The 16,682-nt window shown below is 43.0% G+C and overlaps 1 protein-coding gene across 1 annotated transcript in view; it reads right to left on the bottom strand.

Annotated features, from left to right (window-relative positions):
- The window catches only part of TRPC3 (transient receptor potential cation channel subfamily C member 3), a 92,420-nt gene that overhangs the window by 38,289 nt on the left and 37,449 nt on the right, over positions 1 to 16,682 (bottom strand). The window contains exons 4-5 of the mRNA XM_072625228.1: positions 12,797 to 12,961; positions 7,916 to 8,132 (exon numbers count right to left, since the gene is read on the bottom strand). Of these exons, the coding sequence (XP_072481329.1) occupies positions 7,916 to 8,132; positions 12,797 to 12,961 (382 nt within the window). The remainder of the gene's footprint in view (positions 1 to 7,915; positions 8,133 to 12,796; positions 12,962 to 16,682) is intronic.

The raw sequence follows: 16,682 nt of genomic DNA, 5'->3' as shown, positions 1-16,682 counted from the left end.
GCCATTCCTATGGACAGGAAGCTTCCCTTGGAAAGACATGTGGCTCAGCTCCCTGGAGGTCCAAGAAACCGTCTTTATCTTCAAGGAATTGATATTCAAATACCTAGTCATGTTGAAATACCAGGGCAAGATAAATGAAAGTAGTGGAAACTGAAAGTATCCACCCCAGGGGCAGCTAGGTGGCTCAGTGGATAGAGCACCAGCCCAGGTATCAGGAAGGTATCACATTCAAATGTGACCTCAGATACTTATTAGCTGTGTGACCCTGGGCAAGTCACTTAACCCAGAGAGATACAGAAGAAGAAGAGGGAAAAAGAAAGTAATCCATTCCCCAAAAGGTAGGATTGGTAATATCCAAACACTAGCTGCTCAAGGAGGCCCTAAAAATAGGGATGCTACAACACTCCAGGGATTCAGAGACAGTTTGGCATAGGGCAGGCATTAGACACAGGAAGGATTGGTTCAAGTGCTGCCATATTAACTGGGAGGCCCTAAGCAACTCAGTTAATCCCTCAGTGTCCCCAGGCAACTTTGTAAGACTGTAAATTGCCAATCTTCATCTATGGAAGGAGTTTCTACACTTGGAATTCCCAATGCCCATGAAATCCCAAGTCTAGACCCCACCCAAACCTGAAATTTCACTGATGGGGAGAACTGTGGGACTCAGAGAGTTGAGGTTAATGAGCTTGCATTGAACTTAAAGCTGGCGGGTGTGGGAGGCAGCATCTGAACTTAATTCTACCTGACTTCCTATTAGAGGCAGCATTTGAATCTTTTCCTCACTTCTTAATCTTAGGCAGGATTTGAACTCAAATCTTATTTTCCTGTCTGTTGATCTACTCACTATGCCATACTACTTCAAAAAAATGTATAAGGGTAGAGGACCAATCGATTAAATTTGTTGTTCAATTACATCCAACTCTGTGACCCCATTTGGGGTTTTCTTGGCAAAGCTACTGGAGTGGTTTGACATTTCCTTCTCCAGCTCATTTTATACAGGAAGAAACAGAGGCAAACAGGGTGAAGTGACTTGCCCAGGGTCACACAGCTAGTAAGTGTCTGAGGCCAGATTTGAACTCAAGAAGATGAGTCTTCTTGACTTCAGGCCTGGTGCTCTATCCACTGTGCCACCTGGCTGCTCCCTCTGGTTCCCAATTACTGTTGAGGGTAATATCACCCTCTCAATCCCTCAGGCTCACAGCTTAAATGTCATCCTGGACTCCTTACCCCACATCCAAATTCTTTCCAAGGCCCATCAAATATACCTCCTTCTCTTTTATGACCCTGCTACCACTGTGGTACAAGCCCTCACCACCTCATGTTCAGACTGTTGCAATATACTATGGTGGGTCTGACTACCTCAAGTCTCTGTCCACTCCAATCCATTCTTCATTCTGCCACCAAAGTGATTTTCGTAAAGTGCAGGTCCCCACACTACTTAATGAACTCCCTATTGCCTCCAGGATCAAATAGGTAATCCTCTGCTGGGCATTCAAAGTCCTTCATAACCTAGCCTTCTCCTACCTTTCTAGTCTTTTTATACTTTGCTCCCCAACATGTACACTTTGGTCCAGTGACAATGACACATATAAGACATTGCATCTCTTACCTCTGGGTATTTCATTTGGGCTGTCCCCCATTCCTGGTAGGCTTTCCTTTCTCATTCCCCATTTCTGATAGGCTTTCCTTTCTCATATCTGCTTCCTTTACGTTCCAACTGAAATCCCATCATCTAGAGGAACCTCTTTTAGTTCTAGTGCCTTCCCTCTGTTAATCATTTCCTCTTTATCCTGTATAGAGCTTCTTTGTACAATTTGCTTGTTGTCTTTCCTATTAGACTGTAAGATCCTTGAGGACTGGGACTGCTTTTATCCTCTTTTTTTTTTTTTTTTTGTATCTTCAGAGCTTAGCATGGCACTGGCACGCAGTAGGGCTGAATAAATATTTGCTGACTGGCAGACAACTAAAGATGGCAAATATTCTTACTCTTAAAAATGCTCAGCTCCTAAGCCTCACTCCCCAAACTGCAGCTTTAGTAGCAGGGTTGCCTCACCTGTACATATTAATAACTCACATGACAGAAATGATTATTTCCCTCTTGTATTAACAACCAATTATTGAATCAGGACCAACATTTTCCCCCTGTTCTAATTCATCATCCAGAAATCAACCAGTGTGGAAAATCTTGGGCAAAGATTAACCCAGGCTAAGATCTAATCAGACAGTAAAAGAAATTCTAAATTTAGGCCAATGGGAGGATTCCTGCTCATTGGATTTACTCACACATATCTCGGAAAAAATAGATTCTCCCTTTTGTCAGACAGGTGATATGAAAATTGACAAGTGTTTTTGACCAAGATTTGGGTGATCCAAGTCATATACCAGTAAGATCCTCATAGTAATAGAACCCACCTCTCAGTATAACATTCATCCTCTCATTAATTGTTAACCATTCAGAATTGATCACTACCTTCAGGTACACTCACTCTTCCAAAGGCATATAAACTATGAGCCTACCACCATGAGAGGTCTTTGGCACTAAATTCTTTTTATTGATAAACATGCTAGCCTTATTGATAAAATGATGAAATTACCCAGAAACTGTCTCTCAGACTTCTTAAGTGTCACACACATTTTCTTAGTGTATTATTTACAAAGCACTTCCCCACAACTCTGTGACAAATTAGTGCATCACCCCCATTTATAGATGAGCAAATGGAGGTTCAGAAAGGTAGCACGTATTTCCTATGATCACAAAGCTAATGGCTATCAGAGTCAATATGTGAGTCTCCTGATTCAAAGACCAGCCCTCTCCATGCTTCAATATAAAGTCCTCAATTTCTGAAGATGACGTGTAATGGTGCTCCTGATCCCTGCAGGATGGCTAAGCAGATCAATGAGTCACAGTGGGCACGGGGATGGGCTGCTCTGGCTTGCAGCTTCAAGTGCTGGTTGCTATTTTCAGGTCTATGGCTTGACCTAATACAGCCACCTCATTCCTCATGATTAGAAGCAATGTAGGACTGTCTGAAAGTTTACAATAACCCATTCCTCATTTGTTCCACTCTCCAAGGTCAGGTGGCTTTTCTCCTTGCCATGGCCAACCCATCCTATTTCCTCCAGAAGTCAACCCTTTTTTGACCATTTCCTGCCTCTTTCATCTTCAGTCTGAACCTATAAGCCCCTTCCTTGTTGACTAAAATCGACCTCAGCTTTCTCTCTTCCTAAAAACAAACAAAAAAACCCACACTCCACTTGAGTCAAAGAACCCAAGTTTTTGAAGAAATATATACATGCTCAACAAACGTGAAAACATGTTCCAGATCACTAATAAGAAGAAGAATTTGAATTAAAATACCACCAGGGTTTTATTCCACACCTTGTAAATGGGCCAAGATGATAAAGGGTGTTGTAGAAGCCTTAAGAGCGATCCTGATAGTGTAACCTACAAGGCATCAATTGCATCCACAATCATGCCAATCCCCATCCCATTCCCTTCTACTTGACTCTACCTCACTTCATTTCTCCCACTAATTAATCACTTAGCTGTGAGCTCCCTCCCTCGCCTTCAGCTTAAAAATATCACATTAAATAAACTGGAAGAATCTCTTTTTCCATAAACTTAGTAGCTTAAAACGGTACCAAGACTTTTGGGTCACCCTGTATGTATACACTCCCTTAATCTTTCAGGCTTAAATAAACGACAGTTACTGGCTATATAATTTCTTAACAATGTAACAGAGAATGAAACAAAGACATAACTAATTATTTACAATGTATCAGCTAAAAGACGGATCTCAGTCAAAGTCACTTCTATCACTGCTACTACTTGATGTCTTCAAGTCTAGGAAACAACCTCACAAGTCAGCTCTCTGGATGTCAGCCAAAATCTCTCAGGAATACTTTCCTCCCCAGCAGAGTAAAGTCTAGTCTCGAAGGCAAATTCTTAGTATTCTGTTCTCTTTGTACCTCAGACAGTGTCACAGGTAACTCCCCCAAATTAAACTCTTATTAGTCTCCCCAGTCTGCCAAGATAGAACTAAATCAACATTGTTCCTTAAAGGCATAGCTAAAAGTATTCTCTACGGGACAGGCATCAAAGCTGGTGTCACAAAACCTGGTGTTACCTCTTATTTCAAGTCAGTTATAGAAGGGCTGAGGGAAATGAGGCACCTAAATACACTGTTGTTATATTGTGAATTGATGAGAAACAATCAGAGAGAAGTCAGCAAGCTGTTCATATTCTTCAGCCTCATAAATATTTTTTAAGAGCAACAATAAAATTTAAAACAACAACAAAACCTTGACTTAAACGGCCATCCCCTCAAGCTATTGTCCTATATTGTTTCTCCCGTTCTTTGCAACAATCCTAGAAAAGTAGTCCTTTCTCTCCACGCAACTTCTTACATCCCAATCTCTTACAATCTGGCTTCCAACCTTACCTCCCTGCTGAAACTGCTCAAAAGTTAGCAATGATCTCCATGGAGATGATTCCCAGATCTATACCAGTTGAGAATCTCTGCCCTACATGGTCAAATGCCTGGTGGGCATCTCCACCTGTATATCCCAACAAACAAACGTTCCAAAATGCAGCTCACTTTCCTCCCTAAATCGAACTCTCTTTCAAGCTCCTATTTAGTGAGGGGAAAAAAATATCCCTCTAGTTATCCAGATTTGTAACATTGGAGTCATCCTTAAGTTGTCCTTTTCCCTCATCCTTTAGGTTCAATCAGCTGATTCTATCTTCCCAACAGTTCATATCTATGCCCTTCTCTCTACTTACACAGCCACACATTCATCTAGGCCATTATAATTTTTTGTCCAGCCTAGTGGAATGTAATACTCTTCTAACTGATCCTCCTACTTCCAGCCACAACTCCCCCTCCCAATGGATTCATCCTTCTTTGTCTCTTTTCCCTCTCTTCCTCTTTTCTCTTCTCCTCTCTCTGTTTCTCTTTCTCTCCCTCCTCTCTTCTCTCCTCTCTCTTTCTCTCTCCCTCTCTCTTTCCACTCTCTACTTCCTCTCTTCTTTCTCTCTCTTCCCTCTCTCCCCTTGTCTTTTTCAAGGTTCAGTTCAGGTGCTACTTTCCTTATTTAAATATAGTATCTCTCTTTGAATTATCCTGTGTGCACTTGCTTCAGGATGCATTGTATTCACCTCACCAAGCACCAAAAAGAGAATAAGCTCCGTGAGAGTAGCCACAGCTTCATTTCTATACCTTGTACAGGTCCTGACCCACAGTTGACACCCAATAAATGTTTGCTGATTGGAGGGCATTGGGTTTAATGAAGGTGCTTAATGCCATGTTTCTATCACTAGTCTAGCCATCAACAAGCGTGCGTCTACCCTGTGGAATGTTGCTAAATGTTTACTGATTGATCTTCGACTCTTTAAACTGACCACTCTGCCTTCAACTGCACCAGCTATAGTTAGTTAAGCTGGATCAAAGTAGGATGCTACCTTCTACATGAGGGGAGGGGTGGCTAAGTGGTTCAGCGGACAGCACAGCAGATATGAAGGCAGAAGATGTATATGCAAACCTCAGTTCTGCTACTTCCCTTCTGGGTGAGCTTGGAGAAGTTACTTCACTGCTTGGTGCCTCAGTTTCTTCATCTGTAAAATGAGAGCATTGAGCTGGATGCTCTCTCATTTCTAATTCTAGATCCATTTGCTATATTTTTTAGTCTTCAGGAATCCCTTGGATTTCCCCTGTGGTAATGGAGGGTTTTTTAAATACTTATAACTGAAGACTCACAAAAGTCCTTCCATGACCCCCTTAAATGGGAGCCTGCTCTATTAGTGAGGCAACCTCGCAACTTCTCCCCTCCATAGGTGAGAGGTGTAAAAGCTTCTTGGTGTTTAATGATCCACTGTTTTTGTTTCAATTTCCATTTGCTAAAAAGAAAAAGCATAATAGAATTCCTCCTTCATCACTGCAAGCCCATGACAACTGGTTTGACTGGTACATGGGATACCTGTAGTTACAATCAAGTGAGCCAGAGACCAGGCATTGCCCCTTCCCAAACCACCTGTTTGCTGTGTGAAGCACACTTAGAGTTAAGCTTCCTGACGTTCGGTCCCTCATTCCTCATTCCTTTTAAACAACTCAGAAAACAGCCAGATATCAGTGCTCCAGACTCCCCTCACTGCCTTGTCTCATCAATAACTATTTGTGCCAAGCTAGCTCTTTATCTAAAACTGTTTCAACTTGAGCCATGAAAGCTTGAGACCTAAGACTATGGAATGCTGCTTGTTAGCATGTCTGCCCAACTAGTCTGCTGCTCCTCCTCATTGGTATTTGTCTCCTGCCCAAGCCTGCCAGCCTTGTGTGACAAAATCACTGTTCAGGAACAATTGCCTCCCCCTTTTCTCTCAATCATCATGGTTCTCCCACACTGCCTGGACTTTTGCCTAGGCATAAACCATCCCCACAAGCACGTTGGAGATGTCCAAGTGGAGGAGGGCATCTGGGGGGAAACACACAAACTAGCAAAAAGCCCTACAGAGCCTCCGACACTGAGGTACCAGGAAACCTTCTTAATAAAACAACATTTCTACAAAGCAGGCCAGGTGAAGACTCACAGTCTCTTGGGGTCAAGGGCCTGCTTGACCCTCAGAAGCTGACAACTGTAGTTACTCAATCTATGCAGTCAGACCTTTACAGAACAAGATTCAGGTTTCAGAAACAAGTGGCTGACTTTGGACTCACAGACATTCTCCCTCTGGATGGAGAGGCAATACTCAACATTTAAAGGGGGAAAATGACTGGCCTGGGAGTCATTAGGCAACATGCATTTACCGTGTGCTGGGCACTTTGCTAAACACAGGGTTACAAAAAAAAGTCATGTCTCTGCCCTCAAGGAGCTCACCTTCTAATGAGGGAGACTCCATGTAAATAACTAGACCAGGAGCTTGGGGCCACATGTGGCCTTCTAGGTCCTTGAGTGCAGCCTCTTGACTGAGTTCAAGTTTTACAGACCAAATCCTTTTATTAAGGGGATTTGTTCTGTGAAGTCTGGATTCAGCCAAAGAGCCACACTTGAGGATCTAGAGGGCCACATGTGGCCTTGAACCTGCAGGTTCCCCACCCCTGCACTAGACAAAAGGGAGGTGTATGCAGACTGAATGAAACTGGAGGGAATGAAAACAGCTTCATGCAGAAGGGGGCTCTGAGCTAAGTCTTGAAGGGAGCTAGCCTAACTAAGAGATGGAGGTGAAGAGGCAGAACATTCCAGGCAGGGGGTACAGCCAGTGCAAAGGCATGGATCTGGGAAATGTCTGCTTCCTTATCTTTGCATTTCCAGTCAGGTAGGAGCTCAGTCCTCTGCACATAGTGGCAGTTTTTAAAGGCTTGTCACAATGAATAGAGGTAAATAAGTGTTAGGCAGTGTGGGATAGTGGGAGATGGCATGGGGTGTTTGCAAGGAGGCCACTGTAGCTGTAACTTGGCATGTTTGGAATGTGTGTGCTGGAAAAGTAGGAAGGAGTCAGGTTATGAAGGGCATTACAGGCTAAACAAAGAATTTTATATTCAATTCTGGGAGCCACTGATGTTCACTGAGCAGGGGGTAATACGGTTAGACTTACACTTCAGTAAAATCACCCTAACAGCTGAGGGGAAAATGGATGGGTTCCACCACAGATGCTTACCAGCTCTGTGAATCTTAACCTCTTGGTGCCTTGGTTTCCCTACCTGCAAAATAAGAGGATCATCCTCGATAGCCTCTAAGTCTATGATCCAATGATCTTCTACATGCTCCATGAATCACTGGCCTCATTGCTCTTATGTAGTTTCTAATGGCAGGGGCAATTATTTTCAGTAGAAATCCATAATAAATGAAGTAGATACTCTGTCCTCCCCTCAAAACTTCCTAAGGCAGATAAACTTGAATGAATGGAGAATCACTCACTTACCGAGAACCCAGACCATGATTAACATCTCAGTCCAGGTGAACTGGGTTGTTTTCACCCTGAAGATCTGCTTTGGGTAGTCGATGACCGTGATGTTTGGGAGCGTAGTAATGCCCTCGAACCTGTCCGAGGCGTTAAATACCAGCAGGCACAGGAAAATGATGAAGGAAGCAGCATGGGCCACAAACTTCATGAATGGGCTGCGGAGGATTTTTCCAAGCTACCACATGCGAGACAAATTTTAAAAAAAGTTCACTTGAGAAAATCCGGTTCCCACTTACAGAAAACAAGAAGCTGGGAAACGTGCGCTTGCTTATCTTTGCATTTCTAGTCCCAGCCCAGTCCTCTGCACATAGCAGGAGCTGTTAAACACTTGTTACATTAAATAGAAGTGAATAATGAATTAACGAGCAGTGTGGCATATATGGTAGGTAGTGCTCAACTGGAGCGGGGGTGTCCAAAGACCTGGCTGCAAATGCTTCCTCAGAAGCTTACTGCCTTTATGATTATTGCATTTGATCTTCACTACAATCCTAGAAGGTTGGTGCCATTATTATCCCTCTTTTATCACTGAGGAAACTGAGGCAGATAGAGGTTAAGTGATTTGCCCAGGATCACCTAGCTAGTACGTGTTTGAGGCAAGATTTGAACTCAGGTCTTCTTGGCTCCAAGCCCACCACCCTTTGCTCTGCAGTGCCCCCGGCAGCCTCTAACAGGCAAGGCAGACCTGTCTGGGGCAGCTATTGTACAGGTCACATCCCTAGCATGCCCCTGCTTGGCCTTTTAAAATTCACTGTCCATTTTTTAGACCTTGGGTCCATCTGTATGAAAGGACACGTAAGGATGGTGTTAACAACAGTGACAATAACAGGAAGGCAGAGGATGATAGGGAGTCAGAAGATGGAGGTACGAACCTTAGCTCAGTTACTGCCTAGTACTGCAACCTTAGGCAAGTTCCTTCTTTGAACCTGTAAAATGAGGTATCTCTGAGTTTCCTTCCAGTCCTAAGTCTATAATCCTATGATCTCAATAGTCACAGCTATCATTTTATAGTATTTTAAAGTTTTCAAAGAGCTTATCTCCCTTGAGTCTCACCACCAACTATGAGATAAAGTAGGTGTTATTATTAGCCCCATTTTATAGATGAGTAAAATGAGGCTGAGAGTAAAGTGACTTGCCTAGGGTCACACAGCTAAGTGTCTACACATCTTTTATGTCCATTTTACAGATAAGGAAACATCACCTCCCATAGTTAGGATACAATCTTTTCCTGGTTGGTTACCAAGGTCAGCTCTCCCAGCTTTTAGCACAGTGCCCCCAATGTGGTAAGTGTTTAATAAATGTTTGTCAGTCAACTGCTCCAATGCTAAGGATGCCTGCATCACAAAGGGACTGTAGAACTCCCCTCGCAGACTAAAAGGAATTTCTAATTCAGTTCCACCACAACATTTACTTTGCACTTTTTGGAACTTAGGAAATGAAGATTCAGCTACAGTTACTAAAACCCCCAAATCAAGTTCTAATGAGTATCTGCATCATACTAAATCACTGGCTCAATGGTTAAAAAAATACCAGAAAATTGTGGCAGAAGCTGGTCTGCTCTCCTCTCACAGGATACTATAACTCATCATAACATTGACATAGCACTCTCAAGTTTGCAAAGCGCCTTACAAGCCTTACAATTTGTCACAATAACCCTATGATGTAGGTGCTACTATGGTTCCCTTTTTACAGATAAGGAAATTGAGTGTGAGAGAGGTTAAGGACCAGGGTCATACAGCTAGTAAGTGCCTGAGGCAAGACTGGAACCCATGTCTTGTTCGATTCTGAAGTTAGAATACTATCTATTACCATACCTAGCTGCTGATCTCTAGCTTATCTCCAGCAAGGAAACAAGCATTTATTACACACTTCTACGTGCCTGTGCCTAACACTGTGCCAAGACATCCTCAGGATGTGACTAGCCCATTCTCATAAAGCTTCTATAAGAAAGGAAATAAGAAACTAAAGCTTTATGTCTTTATGTAGTCCTTTCCTGACCTTCCCCTTTCTTCCTACCCCTGTTATTAGATTCTCTCTTTCCTGCAATTATTTTATATTTACCTCTTTGTGCTGCTGTTGTAGCCATCCCACCCCATAGAATATAAGCTCTTTGAGGTTAGGCATTTTTTAAAATTTTACATCTGTAGCATAGTACTGTAGGCATTACAGCTGTTTAATAAAGGTATTTAAATTGAATTATCTCAATAAAGTGGGAAAAGGTATGGTGTGGCAATTCACAGAACAGTCTAGTTTATTCTAATGGAGAATCAAGTCTGAGAAAATGGAAACAGGAGGATAGAGTTAGAGCTTTAAGGAGCCTTAGAATCCAACAAGCTCCACTCCCTCATTTTACAGATGAGCAAACTGAGGCACAGAAAGACCCAGTGACTTGTCAGGACCACACAGCTGAGGCAAGATTTGATAGGAGGTCTTGCCAGGGGTGGGTTGGAATCAGCTTATACTGGCTGAGCCAATTGTTAAATTTTCAATGTGAGCATTTAAACCTCAGAAATGGCAAATGCTACAAATCAAGACTTGATTTAGCTTTTTGCTGATTGTCTAGGCTTAAGAAAGTGATGGAGAAAATGTTCATAAAGCAAAATAAACTTAAAAGTGAGTCAGAGGCACATTTTCTCCCCTAGAGAGCTGGTTGTTAAACATTTACCAGTCCACTCGCTGGTCTTCTTGACGATGTTCCCTATACTCTTACCTACTGAGCTTTCTCATGCAAGTACCTTGATACTTAAGTTTATAATTATATAAAAGCTTCTTCTGTTCCTTCAAAACCACATTTCATGAAGTATCCTAAAAGTTCCATGTGTTGGTGACTTCTTAAAGAAGATTTTATCAGATGCTGAGGAAAAATCCACAAATAATATTCCCTGCCCCAAGGAGTCTTTTTGCCCAAGATGTAGGAATACTTGCTGGATTTTCTTTTTTTTTCCAAGTAAACTCTACATTTTACTTTCTGGGACATCCCCCCATCCCTTCTTTTATAAAAAAGAAAGAAAAGACAGGAAAAGAGCGGTATTCTGCATCTGACCTGAATAACTACTGAGACTTATAGAAGCAGCTAGGTGGTGCAATGGATAGGGCCCTGGGCCTGGAGTCAGGAAGACCTCAGTTCAAATCCAGTCTTAGACACTAGCTGTGTGACCCTGGGAATGACACCTCATCCCTGTTCACCTGCTTCCTCAACTGTAAAACAGAGATCATAATAGCACCTACCTCCCAGGACTGTGGTGAGGATTAAATGGGATTATATTTAGAAAGTGTTCTGCAAACCTTAAAGCTCCATATAACTCATCATCATCATCATCATCACCATCCCCACGTGGGATCACATATTTAGAGATGGAAGGAACCAAAGCTACCAAGTCCAACCCTCTCATTTTACAGATAAGGAAACTGAGGCCAAGGGAAGTGGCTTGTGCAAGGTCACACAGCTAGTAAGTTGCTGATACTGGATTCAAAGTCTTCCCAAGTCCAAGTTCAAGATTCTATGCACTACCCCATGTTGCCCACTGAAAGCCTGTTCTTCCTGGGCTCAGTTCAGCTGCTGCCTTTTCCACGCACCTCCTCAGGCCCCTCTCCTCTCCTTCACGCTTCCTTAAATCCTTTCCTTAAAGCTTGTCTTGGTCTTTTCTTTATCTATGTTATTTTTCCAGGAGACAGAATTCTAAGATAGATGCTATGTTTGGGTCATCTTTGCATCCCCAGATTGGCTTAATAAATCTCTGTTTAGTTTCAGTGAATTAAACAGGATGAAAAAGAGCCTAAATGCTTGCTTTTTTGTCAAAAATAGAAATGCCAAGCAACTTAAAAACAGTCCATTCTTTTAGATAAATTACATGGGCAACTGTAAAGCAAGATAAAATGAAAGGACAGCCCAGGAACACTCTCCTAGATGTGTGGTTTCCTGGGAGCAGGAAGGGGGCCCAGGCTTTACCAAAAGGAAATGAGGGATCTAGAAAGGATGACTGTTGGGAGAGGTCACTTCTTTCTGGGAGTGCCATTGACCTATTTGGCCTGAAATATCTACCAATCTTAATAAAACCAGAGATTTGGATTCTGAAACAGAAATGAGATCTGTAGGCCAGTTCCCCATTCCCCTCTAGGCAGTCACCATTTATTACCCCCTTGCAGCCCCTGTCTATTTGATCAGCATGGCCTCCCTAGGCTTGTCAGAGAGTCTTCAATGTGACTTGGGTATATCCAGGATTAGATGTCTTTGCCGGGTGCCTGTCTGATCTTGGTGCAGCCACAGCATTCTTTCCTCTCCCAGTCATTGTCCTTCCTTTTTCCCTTCCTTCCTTCTTTCCTTCCTTCCTTCCTTCTTCCCTCCCTTCTTTCTTTCCTTCCTTTCATTCAGCCATTCTTCCTTCCTTCCTTCCAAAATGGATAATGCAGAAATTGGTTTTGCATTACTATACATATCTGTAATAGGTTTTGGTTTTTCCTGCCTTTCCATTGTGTGAGGGGGAAAGAGGGAGAGATGGAGGAAGAGAGAGAGAGAGACACACACAGAGAGACAGAGACAGAGACAGAGAGAGACCATGAGACAGAGACAGAGAGACAGAAAGAGAAAGAAATTGGAACTAAAAAAGGAATAAAAGTTTCTGTGCTTTAAAAAATAAAGAAACAAAAAATAAAATAATAAAATAGTGAATGGGATGGAGACTATAACACTCAATTGCAAGAAGCCTGCTTAACTCAGAGAAAGAGAGACAGAGACAGAGACAGAGACAGAGAGACGACAGAGAGAGACAGAGACAGAGAGAGAGACTCCCTAAGGGACATACTGAGCCAACACAGCAGGACATTAAAGCAGAAAGCCAGTACCCTGCTACACGGGGCAATCCAGTAGCCAATGGCCAGGAAGGGCAGTCCCAGGGCCACAACCAACACCACCAGACACTTGACAGCAATGGCCTGTTCCCGTAATCCCGAGAGGTTCTCATACCAGATCGTCAGAAGCTGCTGCTGACAGTTGGGGTGAGCCACAAACTGCAGAGAAACAGAAGCAGAGACATGTCAAGGTCAGAGCTGGACACATTGAACATGCATGTGCACTACAAGCCCAGAGACCCAACTGCTTCTTCAGGACCCCAGGAGCTAGAAGCTTCTCATTAGAGTCACCCACTTCTCTTACAGGAACAAATCACCTTCTATACTTCAGGGATCTGTGATGCTCTTGGTGGGGGCATGCCCTCCACCACTGCAGATCTGGATCCCTGCTAAGCCTCAACATACAGCGTTGTGAGTATCTATGGCCAAAGCATCACCTGGAGGCCAGCCTCAATAGAAATAATGAGCCCCTTGGGACATATTCTGGTTCTTGACTAGGGGACCCACAGAACACAGTGTAGCTGAGCTAACATTAAAAGTCTTTTCTTTTTTTAATATTAAAAAACTGCGAACTCTCTTCCTTTCCCCAACCCCATATGACAATAAGTAACCAACCACTGATGGAGAATCACTGATGGAGGGAATATAAGACCCAGTTGTATTTATGTTTATTGATTTTTTTAAAAAGTCTTGGGGAAGTCTTAGGCTTACAGCCATGGACAGAGCTGGAAGGGATGTTACAGGCCATCTGGTATGACCTCATCTCTTTACAGATGAGGAAACTGAGATCCAGAGAGAGCCTAAGTGACTTGCCCAAGGTCACACAGATAGCACAGGTCAGAGGCAGAATTTGGACCCAAAGTCATACTCCAGTGCTGTTCTCACTGAACCCCATGTAGCCAAGAAGTTCACAATCAGAAATAGATATGGTTTCCTTGCTTTCTCCTGACAGCATGCGGGCTTAGTGGAGCCCACAGGCTGCCCACCTCTGCCACCCTCACCAGGGAACCAGCTCCTCTTCTCCCCCCGTCACAGTACCATTCTGGCTTGTCTCTTTTCTTAGAAGTTTCTCATTGGTTCCATATTGTAGCCTGCTCATACCCATTGATAATGTTTAACATAAAATTTTGGAATAATCTCTTTGTTTTCTCTGAAGCAAACTCAGAGAATGCCTCTTCCTATGTCAGCAAAAGGCAGCCAAAGCTGACTCTGCACTCCTTGGGAGACCTTTAACCTATGACATATCTTGAATAATGGGACTTCCCTTTATATCTTATTATCTATAGACACATACTATGTTATGACATATCTTGAATAATGGCCACATACTATGTTATGGGATATTAATGGTAAAGAAAAAATAAGCATCCTGGGTTTCTATTGAACATTGTTTGCCCTTTCCTGTGTCAGTTACCTGTTCGGGGCAGGAAGCCTGCCACTTACTAGTGATGGGATTTCCTTCCTTCCTTACCACCTGAGACATATGTTTACCCAGCTTGGAATCTCAACATTTGACTGACATTGCTTTGTTAATTGTCTTGTCTTACTGAATTTATGATTTGCTTAATTAGGAGAGTTTCCTTCTCATGGCAAAATGTACTTAAGACAGATGATTTCTGTACTAAGTAGTCAGTCACCTCTGACTCCATAGCGCTATGTGACTGTTTTCTTTATGGGGAATTGATTAATTAATTAAATCATAAAATGTATGCATTCAGCCTGTTGCCTTTCTTTAACCAAGTTTTCAGGTCAACATCATATATAGCTGCAAATCCTGAGACACAATGATCTCCAAAGAACCAAAACTGTGGGACACACAAAGGGCACTAGATAGGCACAGATGACAGCAGGCCAAAGCATCCTATAAAATATCACTTATGCCCAAGAAGTGCCATTCAAAGACGGTCCTCAGGAAGTGCATAAAAGGATATGGACCAGCCACAGAGTGAGAGTTGAGGATTGCACAGAGCTAGACAGCTCCAGAGTGGCAAGAATCACCCAGGAGGAGGTTTGGATGGACTGAAATTAGCACCAGTGGTGGAGGACTTCCTCTGTTGAGATCATCAAACCTCTTTTGATGGAAACATATTCAAATGTTGGAGGAAACATCCACCATTAGTGATTAGATGAGTAAAGGATGACCAAGCAGAGCTTCCAAATTCACCTTGACCCAAGACCTGGCAGCCTCTTCCTTCTGGCTAGGCTCCAAGGCATCCATTTTCCTTCATAAGGGAGCTACTCTGGTTCCCTGCCTACTGCTGCCAGATGTGATTCCAACAGGATGGGGCAAGGACATCTTTGGTTTAACCACAATCTTGTCTTTCTTCTTGCATTATCACCTACTGTAAGAGGTCAGTGTTGTCTTTGAGGGCTGACTTTTAGGTCATGGAGTTTTCTGCTTCTAATTCAAAAGAGTAGTAAGTCAATCAGCATTTATTAAGTACCTATTGTATGTCAGATGCTGAACTAAGTGCTAGGAATACAAAGGCAAAAAACAGTCCCTGTTCTCTCAAAGAACCCAAAGGCAAATGAGAACATTCTCGTAACGATGGGGAGCAGGTCAGAAGAAAAAATATTTTAATGTGTTAAAGCCATTTATACTTGGTAGTCTTGATTTCTTCTTAACTATACACCTTTCACCTTCACCATTCAATTTAAATTATCCTTTCTGAAGTTACCTTTAAATTCTTGATGGTCACATCTAATGACCTTCCCTCACCTTCCTTGGCCTTCTCTCCTCTTCCCTTTCCTTGTTTCCCTTTTCCTTCTCAATGGGTCTCCCTGCCTCAAGTCTCTCCCTTCTTCTCAATTTGATGAGGTTCAGACTCTGGGAACTTCCTTGAGCTCCCCTGGAATTTCCTCACTGAACCTGGCTTTTCATACTCAAATTGAGCTCTCCTGTATCTCCTCACAGACTCTGACCTTTCATACTCAAATTGATCTCTTCCTGTATCTCCTCACAGAATCTGACCTTTCACACACAGATCTGTGATCATTGTCTGTTATCCCTTGATTGCCCTACCTGCTTCCCACCTAGGCGCCTCCAAGTCTGATATTTGTTGACTCTCCTCAAGACCCTTCCTAAACCCCTCCTCCCATCACCCTGGACTACCAGACCCCCCACCCCCAGATCCCTCCTATACTCTTTTCTGTATTTAAGTTCCATCCTGCCTCCATGAAGGCGCTCAGATTCAATCCAGCTCAGACTCTGTCTAGCTGGGATTGTGTCTGGCCCGCTTGTGAATACAAGCGTTGCAAAGGCTTGGGCTCCTTGAGAGGCAACCCAATTAGGCAAATCCTTAATAAACTTTGTTTTCTTTGGCTTTAAGAAGGCTTGAGTCGAATTCATTTGAGCACGACCCGGACCGTCGGTATTTTGGAGTTCCCCTCACCTTTAACCTCATCAAATCCAACCTCACCCTCACACTAGTGATTTTCCAAAAGCTCAGGTATAATCATGTCACTACTTGCTCAATAAACTACAGTGGCTCTCTGTTACCACCAGGACCAGAAATAAAGTCCTCTGCTTGGCACAGAAAACTCTTCCCAGCCGACCTTTGCAGTCCTCTTCTTAATGGTCACCATTCCCCTCCATCCTCGATGGTCCAGACCTCCTCAAATATCTGCTGTCTGTTACAAGCAGTGTTACATTTCCTGTCACTGTGACTTGGAACTGGTCATTCTCCATGCCCAGAATATTTCAGTGCTCCACCCCCAACTCTGCCACTTGGGAGTTCCTGTCTTCCTCCAACACTCAGCTCAAACATCATCTTTATGAAGACCTTTCCTGGTCCCAACAGAATAATTTGTGACTGTCTCTTTAGAGATCAGGGAAACTTAGAGAGTAATAGTTGGTTTTGAAGTGTGATTCTACAGAGGC

The sequence above is a fragment of the Notamacropus eugenii genome, chromosome 7, assembly GCF_028372415.1.
Source record: "Notamacropus eugenii isolate mMacEug1 chromosome 7, mMacEug1.pri_v2, whole genome shotgun sequence".
Taxonomy (NCBI): Eukaryota; Metazoa; Chordata; class Mammalia; order Diprotodontia; family Macropodidae; genus Notamacropus; species Notamacropus eugenii.
The sequence above is the reverse complement of the archived record's forward strand: the minus strand, read 5'-3'. Positions and strand labels throughout refer to the sequence as shown.